The sequence below is a fragment of the Bubalus bubalis genome, chromosome 2 (genome assembly GCF_019923935.1).
Source record: "Bubalus bubalis isolate 160015118507 breed Murrah chromosome 2, NDDB_SH_1, whole genome shotgun sequence".
NCBI lineage: Eukaryota > Metazoa > Chordata > Mammalia > Artiodactyla > Bovidae > Bubalus > Bubalus bubalis.
Genome location: NC_059158.1, coordinates 23,384,227 through 23,408,426, shown reverse-complemented (window position 1 = coordinate 23,408,426; position 24,200 = coordinate 23,384,227). Strand labels below are relative to the sequence as shown.

Genomic DNA, 24,200 nt, shown 5'->3' with positions numbered 1-24,200 from the left:
AGAGAGGAGCAGAGAACTGTGGATAGGAGGCTTTCATGTGGTTTCGGCAGAAAGGAATGGACAAGACAGAAGAAGGAGGTTGAGAACTAGCTAGTTTGTATAAAGTCAGTGGACTCTGACAAAGGGGCTATTTCTAGTTGTCTGGAACCCCGCCCTGGTGAGATTTGGGCGGGTGGATGGTGGCCTGGAGTGTGAAGGCTTGATGAAGGAGGTGGTTGGGGACTGAGCTCTGAGTTGGTTGATTTGCATTTGAAAAGCCATTCAACTGTTGTGCCAGGGCTTTCTCTAGTTGTGGCGGGGGCTGCTCTCTAGTTCCAGAGCACAGGCTTCACATGTGGTGGCTTCTCTTATTGCAGAGCACAGGCTCTAGGTGCATGGGCTTCAGTAGTTGCAGCACTCAGGGTCAGAAATTGTGGCTTGCTGGCTCAAGGGCACGCAGGTTTCCGAAGCTGCAGCACTGGGGTTCACTAGTTTTGGCTCAAGGACTCTAGAGCCGGCAGGCTTCATTAGTTGCGATTCTCAGGCTCTAGAGCAGGGGCTTGCTAGTTGTGGCACCATTGCTCCGAGGCATGCAGAATCTTCCAGGACCAGGGGTTGAATCTGTGTCCCCTGCACTGGCAGGCGAATCCTTATCCACTGTGCCACCAGGGAGGTCCAGGAATGAGCTAGTCTTGGCGCAAGTCCCTCCAGGGTCAACAAAACCCCAGATGTCAAAGCATCAGTTCAGTTCAGTTCAGTTTCTCAGTCGTGTCTGACTCTTTGTGACCCCATGAATCGCAGCACACCAGGCCTCCCTGTCTATCACCATCTCCCAGAGTTCACTCAAACTCACTCGAGTTCACTTGAGTCAGTGATGCCATCCAGCCATCTCATCCTCTGTCGTCCCCTTCTCCTCTTGCCCCCAATCCCTCCCAGCATCAGAGTCTTTTCCAATGAGTCAACTCTTTGCATGAGGTGATCAAAGTACTGGAGTTTCAGCGTTAGCATAAGGAGCAATGGCTGCGCTTTGCTGGAGCAGCCGTGAAGAGATACCCCACGCCCATGGTAAGAGAAGCCCAATAAGACGGTAGGTGTTGCAAGAGGGCATCAGAGGGCAGACACACTGAAACTATACTCACAGAAAACTAGTCAATCTAATCACACTAGGACCACAGCCTTGTCTAACTCAATGAAACTAAGCCATGCCCATGGGGAAACCCAAGATGGGAGGGTCAGGGTGGAGAGATCTGACAGAATGTGGTCCACTGGAGAAGGGAATGGCAAACCACTTCATGTTCTTGCCTTGAGAACCCCATGAACAGTATGCAAAGGCAAAATGATAGGATACTGAAAGAGAAACTCCCCAGGTCAGTAGGTGCCAAATATGCTACTGGAGATCAGTAGAGAAATAACTCCAGAAAGAATGAAGGGATGGAGCCAAAGCAAAAAGAATACCCAGCTGTGGATGTGTCTGGTGATAGAAGCAAGGTCCGATGCTGTGAAGAGCAATATTGCATAGGAACCTGGAATGTCAGGTCCATGAATCAAGGCAAATTGGAAGTGGTCAAACAAGAGATGGCAAGAGTGAATGTCAACACTCTAGGAATCAGCGAACTAAAATGGACTGGAATGGGTGAATTTAACTCAGATGACCATTATATCTACTACTGCAGGCAGGAATCCCTCAGAAGAAATGGACTAGCCATCATGGTCAACAAAAGAGTCCAAAATGCAGTGCTTGGATGCAATCTCAAAAATGACAGAATGATCTCTGTTCGTTTCCAAGGCAAACCATTCAATATCACAGTAATCCAAGTCTATGCCCCAACCAGTAATGCTGAAGAAGCTGAAGTTGAATGGCTCTATGAAGACCTACAAGACCTTTTAGAACTAACACCCAAAAAAGAAATCCTTTTCATTATAGGGGACTGGATGCAAAAGTAGGAAGTCAAGAAACACCTGGAGTAACAGGCAATTTTGGCCTTGGAGTACAGAATGAAGCAGGGCAAAGACTAATAGAGTTTTGCCAAGAAAATGCACTGGTCATAGCAAACACCCTCTTTCAACAACACAAGAGAAGACTCTATACATGGACATCACCAGATGGTCAACACCAAAATCAGATTGATTATATTCTTTGCAGCCAAATATGGAGAAGCTCTATACAGTCAGCAAAAACAAGACGAGGAGCTGACTGTGGCTCAGACCATGAACCCCTTATTGCCAAATTCAGACTTAAATTGAAGAAAGTAGGGAAAACCACTAGACCATTCAGGTAGGACCTAAATCAAATCCCTTATGATTATACAGTGGAAGTGAGAAATAGATTTAAGGGCCTAGATCTGATAGATAGAGTGCCTGATGAACTATGGAATGAGGTTCGTGACATTGTACAGGAGACAGGGATCAAGACCATCCCCATGGAAAAGAAATGCAAACAAGCAAAATGGCTGTCTGAAGAGGCCTTACAAATAGCTGTGAAAAGAAGAGAAGTGAAAAGCAAAAGAGAAAAGGAAAGATACAAACATCTGAATGCAGAGTTCCAAAGAATAGCAAGGAGCCATAAGAAAGCCTTCCTCAGCGATCAATGCAAACAAATAGAGGAAAACAACAGAATAGGAGAGACTAGAGACCTCATCAAGAAAATTAGAGATACCAAGGGAACATTTCATGGGCTCCATAAAGGACAGAAATGGTATGGACCTAACAGAAGCAGAAGATATTAAGAAGAGGTGGCAAGAATGCACAGAAAAACTGTACAAAAAAGATCCTCATGACCAAGATAATCACGATGGTGTGATCACTGACCTAGAGCCAGACATCCTGGAATGTGAAGTCAAGTGGGCCTTAGAAAGCATCACTACCAACAAAGCTAGTACAGATGATGGAATTCCAGTTTGAGCTATTCCAAATCCTGAAAGATGATGCTGTGAAAGTGCTGCACTCAATATGCCAGCACATTTGGAAAACTCAGCAGTGGCCACAGGACTGGAAAAGGTCAGTTTTCATTCCAATCCCAAAGAAAGGCAATGCCAAAGAATGCTCAAACTACTGCACAATTGCACTCATCTCACACGCTAGTAAAGTAATGCTCAAAATTCTCCAAGCCAGGCTTCAGCAATACGTGAACCGTGAACTTCCTGATGTTCAAGCTGGTTTTCGAAAAGGTAGAGGAACCAGAGATCAAATTGCCAACATCCTCTGGATCACGGAGAAAGCAAGAGAGTTCCAGAAAACCATCTATTTCTGCTTTCTTGACTATGCCAAAGCCTTTGACTGTGTGGATCACAATAAACTGGAAAATTCTGAAAGAGATGGGAATACCAGACCACCTGATCTGCCTCTTGAGAAACCTGTATGCAGGTCAGGAAGCAACAGTTAGAACTGGACATGGAAGAACAGACTGGGTCCAAATAGGAAAAGGAGTACGTCAGGGCTGTATATTGTCACCCTGTTTATTTAACTTATATGCAGAGTACATCATGAGAAACACTGGGCTGGAAGAAGGACAAGCTGGCATCAAGATTGCCGGGAGAAATATCAATAACCTCAGATATGCAGATGACACCACCCTTATGGCAGAAAGTGAAGAGGAACTAAAAAGCCCCTTGATGAAAGTGAAAGTGGAGAGTGAAAAAGTTGGCCTAAAACTCAACATTCATAAAACGAAGATCATGGCATCTGGTCCCATCACTTCTTGGGAAATAGATGGGGAAACAGGGGAAACAGTGTCAGACTTTATTTTTTTGGGCTCCAAAATCACTGCAGATGGTGACTGCAGCCATGAAATTAAAAGACGCTTACTCCTTGGAAGGAAAGTTATGACCTACCTAGATAGCATATTCAAAAGCAGAGACATTACTTAGCCAACAAAGGTCCGTCTAGTCAAGGCTATGGTTTTTCCAGTGGTCATGTATGGATGTGAGAGTTGGACTGTGAAGAAGGCTGAGCACCGAAGAATTGATGCTTTTGAACTGTGGTGTTGGAGAAGACTCTTGAGAGTGCCTTGGACTGCAAGGAGATCCAACCAGTCCATTCTGAAGGAGATCAGCCCTGGGATTTCTTTGGAAGGAATGATGCTAAAGCTGAAACTCCAGTCCTTTGGCCACCTCATGCGAAGAGTTGACTCATTGGAAAAGGCTCTGATGCTGGGAGGGATTGAGGGCAAGAGGAGAAGGGGACGACAGAGGATGAGATGGCTGGATGGCATTGCTGACTCGATGGACGTGAGTCTGAGTGAACTCCGGGAGTTGGTGATGGACAGGGAGGCCTGGCGTGCTGTGATTCATGGGGTCACAAAGAGTCAGACACGACTGAGCGACTGATCTGATCTGATCTTCTAAAGAAATCCCAGGACTGATCTCCTTTAGAATGGACTGTTTGGATCTCCTTGCAGTCCAAGGGACTCTCAAGAGTCTTCTCCAACACCACAGTTCAAAAGCATCAATTCTTCGGTGCTCAGCCTTCTTCACAGTCCAACTCTCATATCCATACATGACCACTGGAAAAACCATAGCCTTGACTAGATGGACCTTTGTTGGCTAAGTAATGTCTCTGCTTTTGAATATGCTATCTAGGTTGGTCATAACTTTCCTTCCAAGGAGTAAGCGTCTTTTAATTTCATGGCTGCAGTCACCATCTGCAGTGATTTTGGAGCCCAAAAAAATAAAGTCTGACACTGTTTCCACTGTTTCCCCATCTAGTTCCCAAGAAGTGATGGGACCGGATGCCATGATCTTCGTTTTATGAATGTTGAGTTTTAGGCCAACTTTTTCACTCTCCACTTAGTTCCTCTTCACTTTCTGCCATAAGGGTGGTGTCATCTGCATATCTGAGGTTATTGATATTTCTCCCGGCAATCTTGATGCCAGCTTGTCCTTCTTCCAGCCCAGTGTTTCTCATGATGTACTCTGCATATAAGTTAAATAAGCAGGGTGACAATATACAGCCTTGACGTACTCCTTTTCCTATTTGGACCCAGTCTGTTGTTCCATGTCCAGTTCTAACTGTTGCTTCCTGACCTGCATACAGGTTTCTCAAGAGGCAGATCAGGTGGTCTGGTATTTCCATCTCTTTCAGAATATTCCACACTTTATTGTGATCAAAGGCTTTGTCATAGTCAATAAAGCAGAAACAGATGTTTTCTGTCAAAGCATCAGGATATAACAAATGAAAGACATGATTAATATATTCTGCCTGGGAGTTGAGACCTCAGGGGTTTAGTCTTTGCTTTGCTCAACTGTTGAGACCCTGGCAACCCTGCAGAAGCCTGCAGGCCAAGTGGCATCAGCTGATGGGTGCAAGTGTCGTCTGGAGGACAGGCTGGTGGGGCCCTGAACACTTAGAGTCCTGGGAGAACAGCTCTTGTCTACCTGTCCTCCAGGCTGCATGCTTCCTCCAGGCCCTGTCCCCTGCATTCAGGGGCTGTTCTCTTCGTTCTGGAAAGTATGGGAAAAGTGCATGGCCGGGGGAGAGGGGGGGGGCGCGGTCCCAGGGAAGGCCTGCCATCAGGGAAGGCCTAAGCATCATGATGCTTACTCCTGCCTACATGTAGACCCCAAACCTCTCCTTGTTTTCACTCATACCAAAGCTCTTTGAAGTTCTCTCTATTCTTTTTTTTTTAAAAACTCTGTTTCCCTTTCCAACATACATGTCTCCTGTAACACACACACACACACAGACACACACACACATGCGCACACACACACACATACACTGTGACCCACCATAGCGGCTTGGATAGGTATAGGGAAGGCTGTAGACTAGAGAAGTCAAACTTGTCCAAAAAAAGAATAAAGAATATCCTCTCAATGAAAGCACATCAAGCAGCTTACCTTTAGTTCTCCCTGGAGTCCTTGTCTTTCCCCAGCAACCTCCTGAGTGCCCCCTTTACCTCCTTGTTCCTCAGGCTGTATATGAGGGGATTAAGTAAAGGAGTGCCCACTGCATAGAAGAGACCAAAGAACTTGCCTCTCTTCTGGGCATAGGGATTTTTGGGCTGGAAGTAGACAGCAATGACTAAACTGTAGAAGAGGGTGATCACAATGAGATGGGAAGAGCAGGTCCCCAGAGCCTTCCTCCATGCTACGGCCGAGTTAATCCTCAGCACTGCCCGGGCAACGGCACCGTAAGAGATAAGGATGAGGGTAAGTGGCATGACCAGGAAGATGAAACTGGACACAGCTAACTGGATTTCATTGTAGGTGGTGTCTCCACAGGACAGTTGAATTAGAGAAGGGACCTCACACACAAAGTCATCTATCTGCCGATGTGGGCAGAAGGGCAGGCAGAGGGTTGGTGGTGTCTGGACTACGGATTGGACCAGACCCATTATCCAGGCCATGGCCGCCAGCTGCCAGCACAGGCGGGGGTGGATGATGGTGGCATAGTGGAGGGGCTGGCAGACAGCCACATAGCGGTCAAAGGCCATCACGGTCAGGAGGACACACTCTGTGGTCCCCAGGAACAGGAAGATGAAGAGCTGGACAGAGCAGCCAAGGAAGCTGATGGTCTTCCTTGGGCCCCAGAGGTGGACCAGCATCTGTGGGACACAGCTTGTGGTGAAGCAGAGGTCCAGGAAGGAGAGGTTGGAGAGGAAGAAGTACCTTGGGGAGTGGAGCCTGGGGTCCAGCATGGACAGCAGGATGATGAGTGTGTTGCCCACCAGTCAGGAGGTAAGAGATCGAGACAACCACGAAGAGGATTCTTTCAAGCCCTGGGTGTTCAGAGAAGCCCAGAAGGAGGAAGTCCACTGGGAAGCTGTGGTTGACCATGGCCTGTTCTTGTCCAGACCTAGAGGGATGAGGGCTGTCTGAGCTGTGTGTTCCCACCTGTCTTATAATAACTCACCCTGGGTGCTTGTCAGGTCATACCAGGCGGGCGTTTCTCTTCTGTCGTCACTCACTCAGCGTCTTTCCCAGCACATCACCATCCAGCAGCTCCTTCTCTTCTCCTGCTCCTCCTGGTCAAATGTGGTCCAGTGAGAGTGAGGAAGCTGTGAATGTGCAGAAGACAGATGGAGACTTACACTGGTATCTCAGACTTACTGAGTGAAGGCAAAAGAAACTGATGTGAAATATGGAATAATTAATTAGTTTTCCTTAATTCACCAATCATTTATTGAATGTCTATTTTGTTCTGAGGACTGTGGTAGTTTTCGGTATTCCCTTATGTCAGAAATCATTACCAAAGGAATCATTTTTACTGAGTTTCCTTCCTGAGAGTATCTATGCAGTACTTCCTACTTTGGATGATAAATTTTCTGGATCACTCATGTTTTATCCACTTTACTTTCATTTGTAGGAGAGCCACCAGAGGCAGAATGTATGAATTAAGGACATTTCTTCTCTGTGTGAAGTGACCCCACTACAGAGATATTAACTAGGTTATCTTGTCCCATGAAAAAATTGTGATTGGGACTTCCCTGGTGGTCCAGTGGCTACGACTCCGAGCTCCCAATACAGGGGGCTAGGGTTCGATCCCTGATCAGGGAACAAGATCCCACATACATATCAGACTTGGCACAGACAAATAAATATTTAAAAAAACTGTGATTTATTAAACTAAGTACAAGAGTGTTTTCTATAACTAAAAAACCTGAGGACTTCCCTGGTGGTCAGTGGCTAAGATTTCGAGCTCCTAATGCAGGAGGCCCAGGTTCGATCTCTGGTCAGGAAATTAGATTCCACATGTCACAACTAAAGATCCCACGTGCCACACTAAGACCTCATGCATCCAAATAAATAAATTTTTTTTTTTATAAAGCCCTAAGCTCAACTTAACATTACATGCATGTCACAAAATAAGACCAAACAGGCTGCCAGTTGTCTTCCTTTGGAAGTAGAAACATCTATACTAATTGGACCTTGAAATAAGGAAGATGATGTAATTAAAAAAATACTTTCCCTTTCAGATAAGATTACATCAAAAGCAAAATATGTTGAGTTGCTATTGAGATATTTAAGTAGAACATAGAATTTGTTGAATGCTTTCTTAATTCTACTCAGTATTTGAGATTTTAAAACTTTCTATATCCAACTCTGAAACTTGCAGAAAATTTCCAAGTCTAAAAATTCTTGTTTATTCTTGATCAATGAATTGTTAGTATTTGCCACTTTTAAATCATTCTATCTTTTCTTTATATACACAGTTATATTTATTCAGAGCTATTGGTGAGTACGTTGCATACATAATGATTCTTCACACCTTTATATGTTAACATGTAGTTTCTAATCAAAAGGAAATTCTTTTATGTAAACACAGTACAGCTACTCAATATAGAAAATCCACCATTGGCAAAGCATTGACTATAGCTCATACTCATAATTTTGCTAATAATGTTTTTTATAGCAAATTTCCCCATAAAAGATCTGGTGCCTATCACTTATGTGTGACCTTGGTCGTATAGTAGCCTTTCCTTAGCTACTGAAATGAAAAAGTCTTCAGGTATAAGGTGATGGGTTCAAGTCTCACCAGAAGAAGTAGAGGTTGGTGTACAGCTGGCCTCATGCAGTAGTTCCAAAGGGAGGAAAGGCATAGAAAATGTTGAGATCGCCAAGAAATTGAAGGCAAATAAAGCAAAGATGATGGGTGTGTGGGAGAAGGAAGTCTGAACAGTAAGGAGGATTCTGGGCAAGTAAGTCAAGAAAACATCCTGGAGAAGGTGACCCAAATCTTTGCTGTGAAAGACAGTTTGGGTCACAGGTGAGCTCACAAACAATCCTAAAGGAAATCAGTCCTGAATATTCATTGGAAGGACTGATGCTGAAGCTGAAACTCCAATACTTTAGCCACCTGATGTGAAGAACTGACACATTGGAAAAGACCCTGATGCCAGGAAAGATTGAAGGCAGGAGGAGAAGGGGATGACAGAAGATGAGATGGTTGGATGGTATCACCGACTGGATGGACCTGAGTTTGAGTAAGCTCTAGGAGTTGGTGATGGACAGGGAAGCCTGGCGTGCTGCAGTCAATGGGGTTTCAAAGAGTTGGACATGACTGAGTGACTGGACTGAACTGAGCCCACAGATGGTTGCGAGATGTGGAACCACTCTGGCAGTCAAGGGGCAGAATTGGGGGTCTTCTGAGAAGAGACAATCGTAGGAAGCCATTCAGGGGATGTGGTGGCAAGCATGTGCTTTGATGGCAGAAAATGTCCCAGAAGCTTTTGGAATGGGATAGGCTTCCGTGTTGGCTCAGTGGTAAAGAATCTGTCTGCCAGTGCAGGGGATGCAGGAGATGTGTGTCTGACCCTTGCGTTGGGAAGATCCCCTGGAGGAGGAAATGGCAGCCCACTGCAGTATTCTTGCCTGGAAGATTCCAGAGGAGCCTGGCAGGCTACAGTCCATGGGGTCACCAAAGAGTCAACACAGCTTTGCTACTAAACAACAACAAAGCATCTCTTCATCACAAAGTCGCCATTTTGTGTTAGAAGCTGCATTTCATCCCCTTTTTGTTAGGACTCCTTTTTGTCTTCTTCTCCAGTTCTTCTTCCATCATTACTTTCCCTTTGAGGATAAGATTTGTTCCCTTTAATAACTTTTTTTTTTTTTTGTAGCTTGTGGGATATTAGTTCCCTGACCAGGCATTGAATCCATGCAGTGAAAATGTGGAGCCCTAACCACTGCACCACCAGGGAATTCCCAACAATTTGAGTAATAAAGAGTGTATAAAATATGTCTATAGGTTTTACAGGATAATAAAATGAACACATGGCATACCTGCCCCCGACTCCAATTTAAGAGCAGAACAAATGTTACCCGTAGCTCTGGGTACCTCTCTGATCACATCTGATCACAAAGAGACATCTTCTCTTTGCCCTTTAGGAAATAATCAGTATTCGGCTTATTTTAAATTTCTTTTGAACTTTATAGTGATCCTATTGCTTGTATCTCAGCAATTACCCACCAAGTTTTATTTATCCATCAGCTGTAGAATTTCCCATATTCTTATTTTCTTGGCAATGTGTTTCCTTACTTTCTATGTTATTTCTGGATATCTTCAGGTTCTATCTTCCTTTGACTCTCCGTTCCTTCTTTTTGTCTGTCTTTCATAACAGGTCTTTTCCTCATCCTCTTTCTCTAGGTTCTTCTTTTCTCTTACACCAAGAAAGGCAAACACTACTTCTAGTTCCCATTGATTCCAATATTCATGTGCATGTTTAATCTTTTATCGGTCACCGAAGAGTCAATCATTTCTAAAAGCTACAAGGTCATGAGATGCAAATTCCACATCCAGTAATGATAATCTCATATTATTTTCATAGTTATCATCTCTTGAGTGTTTCCTAAGCACCAGGCACTATGTTAAAAAAAATTCTCAATATCTGTATTTCACAAAAACCATGAAAAAACTTGTTGATACTATCCCTCATTTATAGAAGAAACAGCCTCAGAAAGGATGAGTAAGTCACCCAAGATTTTCCAGCTAGTAAGTGCCAGGGCCAGATTTCTAGACCCTGTTTCATTCATAATATTAATGACGATATATAGTAATGGATGGGCTATAGGAGAAGAATAAATATGTGACTTACCCACAATCAAGTCAGTCTCCTCATTGCCTTGCTGCCAGAGCATCCCCAGGATATGGAGCTTTGGACTGGTTCGAGCCTTCACTTGATCCTCATGCTGAAAACTAAAAGCAAATTATGAGAAATACTATATCCTTGAAATTGATTAAAGCTCAGATTTTAGGTAAGGGTAATGATTGCTATGGGTTCCTTCCCCAGTCACTTTGCAAAGCACATCACAGTAGATTGCTCTTTATGACAACTTCAAGAGATGGGCACAATTATTATCTTCTTTTTTGGACACAGAAATGAGAACGAACAGAGGATGAACCACTTGTTCTGAAAGTGTAGCTAGCAAGCACCACCGCTGAGATTTGAACCCAGGGTGGTGGCTGAGGAGGTCATGTAATAACCACATCCCACCATCACTTTGCTGAGCATGTGAGGCCAGAGGCAGCCTTTTACTGTGGAGCTTTTTGATAACAAGTTCTCCTCCTCAATCCAGGAAGTTAACTTCTCTTTTAGTGGTACTGGAGGTAGAAAGGGAAGAGTGGTGAGGTGATGAAGGGAGTGATCCCAGGACTCTTATCCCGTGGAGAGAAACACCTCCTCAATTCTGCCAAGACTGGGGGCCTCGCAATTCACAGCTAATTAGCGACTGCCACTAATCATGGTTAAGAAAAGACAGGAGGATCTAGAGTAAATGTGCCAGAAACATTGCTCCCTTTGGTAAATAGAAAGGTCTCCCTCTGCTCCCCTGTGTCACAGGGGGGTACAAGGGTATTGTTTTCTTTTTACTACCACCTCCTGAGTGTCATGGGCTTCCCTCAGTGGTAAAGAGTCTGCCTGCCAGTGCAAGAGCTGCAGGGGATGCGGGTTAAATCTCTGGGTCGGGAAAATCCCCTGGAGAAGGAAATGACAACCTGCTCCAGTATTCTTGCCTGGAAAATCCCATGGACGGAGGAGCCTGGTGGGACACAGGCCATGGGGTGATAAAAGAGTTGGACACGACTTAGCAACCAAACAGCAACAAGAACAAGGGGAACAACAACATGCCTACTTAAAGACTATTTCACAGCCTCCCTTTCAATTTCATGTGGTTGTAAGATGCTAGGCAATAGGATGTAGGAGAAATCTCTTCTGGCCATTTCATGGAGCCTTTTAAAAAATACCACTGAAGCTCTCTGTTCCTGGAATAATGATGTAATGGATGGAGCACTAGATACCATTTTGGACCACAACAATGTGGACCGTGTCCTAAAAATAGCAGAGCTCAAAGGAAGGGGGTCCTGAGTTGCTTTTTTTTGAACAGAACTACCACATTGGCTCTGAATCTTCTACTTCTGAATTTTGAAGCCACTTATATCTTTACGAAGCCAAATATTTTTAGGTATCTGTTAATAATAACAGAGCTTAATCCTAAGTGAAATCTCCAGCTGACAGAAGAAAGTAGTAAGCTTGAGGATAGTGAAAGAGCTTGCATAAAAGTAGGAAGCAGAGTCTGAATTTATTCTAGGAAGGCCTGAGAGCTGCAAAGTGGATGTGGGCCACTGGCCCACAGGCCATCCCACACCTCCTAGTGTATTAACTACTCCGGGTATTTTGTCCATTTAGTCAATTTTCACACGTTGCCATCAGACTAAGATCGTGGCTCAGTGATAGTTTTGAGTTGTATATATATATATATATATACATTACATATATTTGGTTTATTTGATTAGATTTGACCAAAAATCTAACCAAAGATTAGATTTGACCTCTGATTTTAGCTAATATTAAATTCTCTTGATTTCAGATAATATTATAGAGTATATTATTGATTTTTCCAAGTTTGGGATTATGTAAAATATTAGTGGATGTTGCATGTTTGGGAGTAGGGAAGGCACAGGATCATGACAATTAACCTACTATCAGTTCAGTTCAGTCACTTAGTCCTGTCCAACTCTTTGCGACGCCATGAACCGCAGCACGCCAGGCCTCCCTGTCCATCACCAACTCCTGGAGCTTACGCAAACCCATGTCCATTGAGTCGGTGATGCCATCCAACCATTTCATCCTCTGTCTTTCCCTTTTCCTCCTGCCCTCAGTCTTTCCCAGCATCAGGGTCTTTTCCAATGAGTCAGCTCTTCGCATGAGGTGGCCAAAGTATTGGAGTTTCAGTTTCAACATCAGTCCTTCCAATGAACACTCAGGACTGATCTCCTTTAGGATGGACTGGTTGGATCTCCTCACAGTCTGAGGGACTCTCAAGAGTCTTCTCCAGCACCACAGTTCAAAAGCATCAAATTTTCAGCACTCAGCTTTCTTTATAGTCCAACCCTCACATCCATACATGACTACTGGAAAAACCATAGCTTTGAGTAGATGGACCTTTGTTGGCAAAGTAATGTCTCTGCTTTTTAATATGCTGTCTAGGTTGGTTATAACTTTCCTTCCAAGGGGTAAGTGTCTTTTAATTTCATGGCTGCAGTCACCATCTGCAGTGATTTTGGAGCCCAAGAAAAGAAAGTCAGCTGCCGTTTCCACTGTTTCCCCATCTGTTTGCCATAAAGTGATGGGACTGGATGTCATGATCTTTGTTTTCTGAATGTTGAGCTTTAAGCCAACTTTTTCACTCTCCTCTTTCACTTTCATCAAGAGGCTTTTTAGTTCCTCTTCACTTTCTGCCATAAGGGTGGTGCATATCTGAGGTTCTTGATATTTCTCCCTGCAATCTTGATTCCAGCTTGTGTTTCTTCCAGCCCAGCATTTCGAATGATGTATTCTGCATATAAGTTAAATAAGCAGAGTGACAATATGCAGCCTTGACAGACTCCTTTTCCGATTTGGAACCAGTCTGTTGTTCCATGTCCAGTTCTAACTGTTGCTCCCTGACCTGCATACAGATTTCTCAAGAGGCAGGTCAGGTGGTCTGCTATTCCCATCTCTTTCAGAATTTTCCACAGTTTATTGTGATCCACACAGTCAAAGGCTTTGGCATTGTCAATAAAGCAGAAATAGATGTTTTTCTGGAACTCTCTTGCTTTTTTGAAGATCCAGCAGATGTTGGCAATTTGGTCTCTGGTACCTCTGCCTTTTCTAAAACCAGCTTGAAATCTGGAAGTTCATGGTTCGTGTATTGCTGAAGCCTGGCTTGGAGAATTTTGAGCATTACTTTATCAGCGTGTGGGATGACTTACTATAGTGCTAGCTTTTCATGGCCATCTGCTCAGGAGCAAGTGATTGAGCACAGAAACTGGTCCCCATCAGTGCATGGTCCATAGCTTGTAGTCAGTTCTAGCTTGAGCCAGTGACGGCATAAAAAAGATACATACCCCTTCCTACACCCCTTTCTCTGTTCCCTCCTCTCTTTTGCTATTGAATAGGTAATACATACACTGGAGGCCGAGAAATGGAGTATTGCTGGCGGTATCAGAAAACAGTCACAGTCATCAGCGATTGCAGCACAGGTGAGCTGGTGAGCCCTGAGGGAACTCAGGATGAGAAAACTGAGACGCATATCAAAGGGAGGATTTCAAAGAGCCCAGACTCTTACATCTTCCCATTGGTAGAAAAGCACTAAATTCCTTAAGACACCTAGTTTTCTTTTACTAATTATTTCTAGTACCTGCCTTTTGTTGCAAAACTCCTATATATCCTAGCTTCCACTTCACCTTCTTGAAGCAGTTTTCTCAGTGTTACTTGAGATGCTGCTCTGGAGCTCAAATTTGTTGGCCTGTCCTCTGAAGAAAACACAACTCTTAACTTTTAGGTTAAGATCATGGCATCCGGTCCCACCACTTCATGGCAAATAGATGGGGAAACAGTGGAAACAGAGTCAGATTTTATTTTTTTGGGCTCCAAAATCACTGCAGATGGTGATTGCAGCCATGAAATTAAAAGACGCTTACTCCTTGGAAGGAAAGTTATGACCAACCTAGATAGCATATTAAAAAGCAGAGGCATTACTTTACCAACAAAGGTCCGTCTAGTCAAGGCTATGGTTTTTCCCGTGGTCATGTATGGATGTGAGAGTTGGACTGTGAAGAAGGCTGAGCACCGAAGAATTGATGCTTTTGAACTGTGGTGTTGGAGAAGACTCTTGAGAGTCCCTTGGACTGCAAGGAGATCCAACCAGTCCATCCTAAAGGAGATCAGTTCTGGGTGTTCATTGGAAAGACTGATGTTGAAACTGAAACTCCAATACTTTGGCCACCTCATGCGAAGAGCTGACTCATTGGAAAAGACCCTGATGCTGGGAAAGATTGAGGGCAGGAGGAGAAGGGGACAACAGAGGATAAGGTGGTTGGATGGTATCACCAACTCAATGGACATGGGTTTGGGTAAGCTCCGGGAGTTGGTGATGGACAGAGAGGCCTGGCATGCTGCGATACATGGGGTTGCAAAGAATCGGACACGACTGAGCGACTGAACTGAACTGAACTTTTAGGTGGTGAATATATTTTTTTAGTCGACAATACAAAACTAAAAACAGTAACAGTACAAGGCAAATAATAAGTAAATCTCCCTCCCATTCTAGTTCTTTAGGCAATACAGTTTGTTTCCTCTCAGAGATATTGCATGTATGCATATTTCAGCATATGTGTGTATAGATTTTTCTTTTTTAAATATCAGAAAATTATACATTTTGTAACTTGATTCTTTCAGTTAATTCCTCTCTATACACTTTCATTTATTTAATTCCTTGTTGATAAATGTTGTTTCCATTTTTTGGATGACAAGTAATACCACATGAATATGCTTGTATTGATACATATCTTATTTCATGCATATATGAGTATACTGATAGAATAAATTCCTAAAGTGAAATTGCTGGGTTTAGGATAGATAGATGAAAAAAAAGAATTGGTTATAGCTTTGGTACCACAAAAGAATTATGTAACATATATAAGCTCTAAAATGTAATTGTATCATAATCAACACTTATGGTTTCTACATTTTTATGACAGCTTGATGACACATTATATATGGTCTTAAACACTAATTGTTGTTTTGCTTGTATTTATTTTCCTTTAGAACATTTATGCTTTAGGTTATAACATTATTTTATTTTTAATTGACTGAATATGTGTTTTCTCTTAATTAATAAGGCAACATACATTAGTTATATTCAATACATTGCTTCACCAAACATTAAGCTCCCAAAGTTAAACTTTAAACTCTAAATATGACAGGATGGGGCTTCCCTAGTAGCTTAGCTGGTAAAGAATCTGCCTGCAATGCAGGAGACCTGGGTTGGATCCCTGGGTTGGGAAGATCCCCTGGAGAAGGAAATGGCAACCCACTCCAGTATTCTTGCCTGCAGAATCCCCATGGACAGAGGAGCCTGGCGGGCTATTGTCTATGGGGTCACCAAGAGTCAGACATGACAGCACAGTACAGCATATGACAGGATGAGCTATCAGAGGGTTCTCAAATGTCTTATTCGCTGTTGAAAATCTTGAAGTGACCCCTTTCAACATGTAGATTGGGCTTCATTTATTTAGAAAACAAATATACTCTGAATTTCAAAGTAGCTTATCTCTTTCTCTGCCTCTCTGTGTACTTCTGCTTGTTTTGAAGAGTTATGAAGAGTAGCATACCCTCTGTAGTCTCCTTGGCCTTGTTTTCTTTCGCTCAGCTGGTATGTGGCATGTCCATCCATATTGTTGCTTGCAGGTATAATTCAACCATGTGTATTGCTGATGCTGGTCTACAGTTTAGTTATCTATGTCCCTATTACTGAAAGGTATTTGGGTTGTTTTAGTTTGGCATGTCCATTTTTCATTTTGACAAATATTTTCCAAATGGTCATTCTTTGAGATTAGACAGACTTGCCCTACAGCCATTATTAACTAAGAATTCACATATGCATTTTGATTGAGTTTGGTTGGCATTTCTTTTTATTTATTTATGGCTATCTGAGTCTTCCTTGCTGCATGGACTTATCTCTAGTTTCTGCGAGTGGGGACTTCTCTCTTGGTTGCAGTACACGGGCTTCTCATTGCAGTGGCTTCTCTTGTTGCAGAACAGAGGCTATAGGGCCAGCAGGCTTTGGTAGTTGTGGCATATAGGCCCAGTACCTGTGTCTCCCGGGCTCTAGAGCACAGGTTCAATAGTTGTGGCGAACGGTCTTAGCTGCTCCGCAGCATGTGGAATCTTCTCGGACCAGGGATTGAACCATGTCTCCTGCATTGGCAGGCACATTCTTCATCACTGAGTCACCAGAGAAGCCTTCTGATTGGAATTTCTGAAGCAATATTCCTGATCTCAAGGCAGTTTTACAAACTGTTTCATGAGTGTTTTGAAAGAGATGGGAAAGAGGCTTCTGCTCCAAGGAGTCCCAGTAGGGACAGTGACATGCAATAGACCACCTGGTCAGCTAGGGCCAAGCTGGGAGGCTATGGATGTCAGAGACATTTGTTTTAAAACCTGCCAAAGTTTCCACAGCATGATCTTTGAACTTTGCTAGTTTTCTGAACTTGTTAGAGGGGCAAAGGAAAAAAGATCTTTTTGCCTCTGAAAAAGTGTATTGTGACACAGAGGGAAAAAAACAAGTCAGATGGACACTGTGGTGAGAAGCAAGGAGGAGTCAGTTCCCAAGAAGAACCTATAGACAGCAAGGGACACCAGGGTGTTTGGGACAGCCCCTCCCCCAGATTTAGGCTAGGAGGGAATTTCATGTAAGAAGGGAGGAGGGCAAAGAGAGATCAGAGTCCAGATTTGTTAGTCTCGTTCTTCGAAAGGACTGAATTTCTCGGAATCCGGATCCTATCTGGGGAGGAAATCACTTGAACTAGTTTTTCCTGGGAAAATCTGTGGCTTGCCCTAGAGTAACTCAAGGCTGTAAAATCCCCAGCTCCAGCAGGCAGCTTTTCTACCACTCTGGGGAATTGCCTCGCAGTGCTCTTTTATTACTCACAGTCCTGGGAGGGCAGCTCTCTCCCACGGTGCAGTATTCCTCCAGGCTCTGAGTCCTGCACTCGCCACTGCTCTTTGTTTACCTCTGCCCAGGCAGGGGCTGCCACCTGCATCCAAAGGCTCCTTGCATCCTCTGCTTTCCTTTTTCTATTTAGTCCCTCAACTCGTACTTTTCCTGTAATAAAAAGGTATGCAAGGGCATATACTCCCCGCCCTTCTTTCCACTGAAGCACAACGTGAGAAGATGAGGACTGTAGAAATAGAGGTTTGCATTTGAACCCTTACTTGTTGTTGTTTAGTATCTCAATTGTGTTCTACTCTTTGCGACCCTATGGATGGTACCCGCCAGGCTCCTCTGTCCATGGGATTTCTCAGGCAAGAATACTGGAGTGGGTTGCCATTCCCTTCTCCAGGGGATCTTGTGGATCCATGGATCGAACCCATTTCTCCTTTATTGGCAGGTGAATTCTTTACTGCTGAGCCACCAGGGAAGCCTGTGGAACCCTTGCTTACCAGCTAGCACTAATATGACTGTGGGTAAGTTAGCATCCTGTTTATCCATAAAGGTACTAATACTTACTTGTCAGAATCCTAAATTACTTAATGAGGTACCATTTAATAAAACCTTGTGCAGTTCCTGTAATGTAATTGGTACTCACTAAGTGTTATTTTCCTATTAATATTCACTTACTTATTCATTCATTTATTGATTTACTCATACATTTGGCAAATACTTAGTAAGAATAGAGTGTCAGACAGCCTGGGAAGTGTTGAAGATACAAGTTAAGACTTAGCCATGACCCTTAAGAGTCTCATTGTTTACTGAGGGGGAAGGACAAGTACACCAATGACATTATTTCTAGAGAAACATGCTCTGGGAAGTTTGCTGAAGGAGTACAGAAGGACAGAAAATGGGCATGTAACCCAGTATAGGATGGAAGAGAGTCAGGTAGGTCTTCCTGGAGGGGACGCTGCTTCTGTTGTATATTCTTATAAATCCATGGTGTTGGGGGTAGAGTTAAAGGGAAAGCCATGTTCAATGATCTGGTGGTGGAAAGCCTGGCATGTTCAAAAATACACAGGGAATTCAGGACCCCGTGCATGGAAAGAAGTGGCTAGACCTACAGATCTGCAGCTCAGGGTGGGGCTGTGGATACAGATGTGAAGGGTGTCAGCAGACAAATATCACCCCTGGGAAATATTCCTGGGATCCTCCCCCGCCCTGAGAATGTAAACATTGGCACCAAGGTGGTATAGGTGCCAATATTTACACTCCCAGGGCAGAAAGGCAAAGCAGAAAGGGTATGAAAAAAGAATGATTTAATTTAAAGCAGCTTTAACCATCTATTCTCCCACTTCTCTTTCCAATAATGATGTGGAGACCTAAGAAATTGAGGGGTGCAAATAAAATGTGAAAATTGAAAGCTGTTTCCTCAAGTCTGCTTTGTACAGCTTTTTCTTTCTCTCTCCAGGCCCAACATCCATCCTTGTCCTGCTAGAGGAGTTTCACTTTTTCTATCACTCTCAACCTGATCTGATGTTTTTTGCCTAGCCACTGATGTTGTTTCAGAGTTCTCAAATCTTATTGGACAGTGGGTGCAGGGTACTCCTTTTCTACTGTGGGGGTAGCCAGAGGTCACAATCATGTTTTCTAAACAGAGAGATTCTTGGAACCTGCAGAAATATCTAAAGGGAGACAAGCAGGTCAGGGCTTTCAGTCTGTTCCATCAGGTTGCATTCTTCCCTCTTCATATTCATTCTGTTTATAAAAAAGTTTGTCCACCCCACAAAGTATATTTAAATAATAATTAGTTTTACCAACTTTATTAACTATCTATTAAGATCTTCAGTTAAAAGAACATTATTTATGTTAAGCTTGTTGAAATATTGGAATGAGTTCCTGGGTCCCATTACTTGTGTAGACACTTCTGCAAAGCAAAGTTCTCTAGGTTGGAAACTCCTGAAATAAAATGGGATCATGTGAAATTTATCAGTGAATGAAGGGACAGTAAATTTTCACTGAAAACACAGTAAAGAAATTAACTTGGCTTTTTTTTTTTTTTTTTTACAGACTTTTTACTTTGAAATTATTTGGAGCACTTTAAATACATGTTTTATTAGAAAAAAAATGGGTTTTATGGAGATGTCCTGAGACTTTCAGAGAGAGCAGGGATTAACTTGAAATGTTAGGAGATCAGAGTGATCAAGAAAATCCTCTGAGCATGCACAGTTTATGTTCTCTCTCTCTTTTTTAAAAAAATTGTTCATTTACTTGGCTGTGCCAGGTCATAGCTGCAGCAGGTGGGATGGCATGGGAATCCTTAGTGGAGGCATGTGGGATACATTTCCCTGACCAGGTTGAATCCAGGTCCCCTGGATTGGGAGCTTGGAGTCCTAGTCACTGGACCACCAGGAAAGTCCCCTCTCTTTTTGTCCCCAATCGAAATTTGAAGATCCAGCGGGTAAACAGCTCCTTAGGCATTTCTGAGGTCATGTTAGTGAGGGTCCAGGGGTAAGGGTGAGAAAATAGAGGCACTGTGGTGTGACAAGAATATGTGGTTGTTTTGCATGTGGAAGGTGGGAGTCAGTGTTTGATTGTTGGGTTCAGATTGTTCTCAAGTAGTGGATTTGGTTTCCAGGTTCTCAGACCTGAGCATGAGAAGAATGCTAGAAAACTCAAGACCCAGGAATCTAAAGTTCTTTGTAAAGGACATTTATAAACAAAGTTTTCTGAGTCTGGAAGACACTTAGGAATTCTCTCCAATCATCATTTTGTAGACCAGAAAGCCAAAGAGACTTGCCCAGGTTAATTGAGTGTCAGCCCTGGGACTGAAACTCATGGCTCTTCTCAGTCCAGGATTATTTATGTGTTTTCTCCAGGTCAGCTTCACACATTCTGCTAGGCTAGGGTTATCAGGCTGCTTCTGGTCACATCATCCATGGCAACTCTCATGGTCCTCTCCCGGGCACCTCTGTTCTCAGGAAGTTCTCTGACTAATGGCAGGGGGGCTCTTAAAAGCTAAGGGGAGGACCACAAGTGTTAAAGGTCTTTAAGCTAGTGAAGGTCAGAGCTGCGGGCTAGGAAGTCAAAAGTCAGGATTGGGAGTAGTGGGTTGTAAATCAGGGGAAAATTCTCAACAGAGAGAGACCATCCCATGTTTGGAACAGGGAGGACAAATGGATTGACTGTGGGGCCAAGTGCCTAATCATAAGGTACTTTTGTTTACTGACTCCCCAGTAGCAAAAGTGAAAGTAACTTGAGAAGGTTTGATAACAAAGGGTAGAGAAAAACTTGAAAACCACAGCACCTTGAAAACCAGGCAGGGGATTTCCAATTTAGCTGCTCATATAAACTGGAGGCGAGGTCCTTTGCTCTGTCTTCTGATTCTGCTCCTCTGATTGCAGACATGGCCACTGTCGTCGATGTGAGTTGGGATTTGATACTGAGGGTGGAGAAAGGGAGAGGACCTCTGAGTCATGGGAGAGAATCGGGAATGGATGAGGGACAGTGCTGGGAGGTGAAGGGGGGTGCTGCTGGAAAGGCATCTGGAAGGGGAGGAGATAGGCATTGTTACTTACTGAATGTGAAGAAAGTTTCCATGAAGAGAACCAGGTCGCTTGGCTCCTGAGTTCTCTTGCATTGAGACCTTGCCCTGGTCACACTTAGGGGTACGTGGTAGGAAGTGGGAGTGGGCTTTGTGCTCAGCAGGGCTGGCAAGGCTTGAAACTATGGGAATATTTTCTCGATCCTTTTCTCTCTTATCCTGTTTAGGCCTCCAGGGCTCTTAAACTTGAGCTTTCTTCTTTTACCAAAAGAGAGGTCTACAGAATTCATTTATTCTAAGTTGTTAATGCCTGTGTAAGACTATATGCTCTACAAAAGGAACTTGGAATGAGGCTAATGCTTAGCATAGAAGCGTGTGAATTCAGTGAAGAAATGTCTGTGGCATCTAGTTTGGGAAGATATTTTGAATGAAGCCTGAAAGAGGTCCTCCAAGACTTTCAGGTGATAGCACAGGAGTGAGATTCCCTGTGTTCATATTATTGAAATAAGACTCAGATGTAGTCTCTACTTTCTGTGAGGGTTATCAGGGTTATCTGTGAGTGGGACCCTGATTCAATGAAAGGAGGGATCATATTCTACAACAGGTGGATATAAGAACACAGGAAACAGATGAACAGGTGATATTGAACATAGCTTCACTACAATGTGTGAGTTATTATTTAAAGCATTAAGAAAGAAACTAACAATACAGAAAAGATGTGTCATAAACAGAATTTCCTTCTAAAGAAGTCATAGTCACAGAGGACAGCCATATGAGTATTCCATTAGGCTGTCAAGTTTTGGGAATTCTGTTTGAGAGCTGTTTTTCAAATCTGGTGTACATCTTTGGATGCTTTCTAGGTGTATTTAGTTTTTGACATTTGACAACATTTATCTGGAGAGGAGACAGGTTAAAAAAGATAGGAAATTATCAATAACATTTTGCAATGGATAAGAGGACAAAGGGATAAAACTGGTTTTCTTGCATTATAACCTGGAAATTTCAAAAACAAGTTTCAAACAAGCAAGGGACACAGCTTGCTGTAAAGGATCTGGAGGACCAGATAGGCAGAGAGGGGTGGGAGCGATGGAGGAGGGGGTACAAAGGGTATAGATGAGTGCAGGCATAGGCAACTCTCTCTTGGCCACTTTTGTCCAGGTGACTGTCCATTCTGAGAAATGGAGACCGATGACCTTCCCTGCCCATCCGGGAGACAGAGTGAATAAGATTAAGGAACATGTGCGCTCTAAGACCAGGGTTCCCGTGCAGGACCAGGTCCTCCAGCTGGGCTCGAAGATCCTAAAGCCGCAGAGAACTCTGTCATCGTATGGCATCGACAAGGAGACGACCATCCACCTCACCCTGAAGGTGGTAAAGCCCAGTGATGAGGAGTTGCCCTTGGTTTTGGTGGAGCCTGGTGATGGGGGGCAGAGGCATGAGCTCCAGGTGCGAAGGTCCAGCTTAGTGACCCAGGTGAAGGAGATGATCAAGATGAAGACCGCTATACCCCCTAAGAAGCAGATTGTGAACTGCAATGGAAAGAAACTGGAAGATGGGAAGATCATGGGAGATTATGGCATCAAAAAGGGCCATTTACTCTTCCTGACATATCCCTGCATTGGCGGGTGATAACCCTGCAGATGGAGTGATAGCAGAAACTAAAGAGCTCATTTCCTTTTACTTCTTACTCACTAATCACACCCTCTGAAAATCTCCCAAAATTAATGTGAAAGATAAATAGAAAGAGAAGATTTAGGTTGGGCTGGTGAAGAATGTTGTAGAACATTTCTAATTCATTGATTCTTTCATTCTCACATGATTGAATAATTGCAAAATTGCATATAATACATTATATGTTGATATGTTAGAATATATTGGAATTTGAACACCTCTTAGAGGTAACATTCGAAGCCAGCTTGCAGTTTAATCCTGAATTGGTTCTGACTCATAGAAAAACTCCTATTTCCTTTTCCAATCAACAAAAGTACATTTTAGGTTGTGATTCATGTTCTTCTAATTACTGTTTGCATCTATTTTTAGTGCAGTGCTTCTTCTGTCATATCACTCAAAAATTGTTGAGCTACATTTACTTTCTACTTATAGAGAATAGTGAAATGCTTTATTAATGAACTATTTACTGTGATGATTCCAATCTTATTAATAAATAATTTAGAAATTCAATCAAACGACTTCCCCTTGCCTTATTTAAAGCTATTTGTTATGAAGTGAAACTTGGCACCATGCCCCTTTCTACTCTGTTTCTCACACTCTTATTAAACCATTCTTATTTCTGGGGATGATGGTGGTCATGGCAAGATATTCATGGTGGGATCTAGAGATTTTATGCTTCTAGTGGGGGCTCCTTGGGAGTAGATGTACTTTAGGTGGGAACAGATTTTCAGAAAATTGAGTGATTGTGGAGCAGTCTCTGTCCTGACTGCCTAGGGCTCTAGCAGGTCTTCTCTGGGTTGGATGGGGGCTGAGGATTGGTTTCTGGGTTGACCCCAACATTCTGCCCACATTCTGGCTAGTGGAGTGTTCCCCTCTCTGCTTCCTCCATCTCTCTCCCTTCCTTTACTCCTATGTCTCACAACCTTAGGTCTCCTTCCCAATCACCTATATGTTTTTCTTGCAGCCTGAAACATGTCCACCCTCTTCCTCACTAGTCTCTTCTCTTGTATATAACTGTCTCAAGAACCACTTCCTGCAGAAGCCTTTCTGAACTTAATGCACTCAACACAAACCGCACTTACAGGTGTTGCTCAGTATAATTATGGGTCAAGTTCTCTGGGGTGGGCACTATTTAACTGGGTAGGAGGGCATTTGCACTGATTCCCTGCAATGAGAGACCGTGTCTTCTTTTTTTGGATGGAATCTCCCACAGGGCTGAGTCTATGATTTTATTGTCACTTAGGGATATGTCTGATGACAGACACCATGGGGTCTTCCATGGCCTCTTCCACTAGACTGGGATCTTCATACATCTTCTTACCAGCATACAGACTCTTGACTTGGGGATATGGTAAGCCTGAAGATGGGAAAGGTCCTCCCCAAATCTCACTTTCTTATTTTCATCAGCTTAGGAGAAAGCCCAAGGGCCATTTTCCCCTCACTAAACCTGCACAGTTAAAGGACATGGGGGGTTTTCCCTACAGCACAAGAACCTTTCCTGATGGGAGGAAGGGACCTCCCCATTAATCATGGGCTTCTTAAGGACAAGTCTTACGGATTCTTGTAGAGAAATGAACAGCCTGAAGGCTAAACCCTTT

The 24,200-nt window shown here is 43.3% G+C and overlaps 2 protein-coding genes across 2 annotated transcripts; one reads left to right on the top strand and one right to left on the bottom strand.

The window, feature by feature from the left end:
• Nucleotides 1–5,033: 5,033 nt before the first annotated feature.
• On the bottom strand, nt 5,034–20,828 carry LOC102415818 (olfactory receptor 2H1). The gene is given in 4 exon segments (XM_044928318.2): nt 5,034–6,644; nt 6,646–7,024; nt 10,511–10,611; nt 20,695–20,828. Coding segments are annotated over 2 exon segments (936 nt in total). The 5' UTR covers nt 6,753–7,024; nt 10,511–10,611; nt 20,695–20,828; the 3' UTR covers nt 5,034–5,815.
• On the top strand, nt 20,660–23,112 carry LOC102416563 (ubiquitin D). Its single transcript, XM_006061645.4, has 2 exons — nt 20,660–20,811; nt 22,090–23,112. The coding sequence occupies exons 1-2, from the start codon at nt 20,794–20,796 to the stop codon at nt 22,558–22,560; spliced, it is 489 nt and encodes a 162-aa protein (XP_006061707.2). The 5' UTR covers nt 20,660–20,793; the 3' UTR covers nt 22,561–23,112.
• The last annotated feature ends 1,088 nt before the right edge of the window (nt 23,113–24,200 follow it).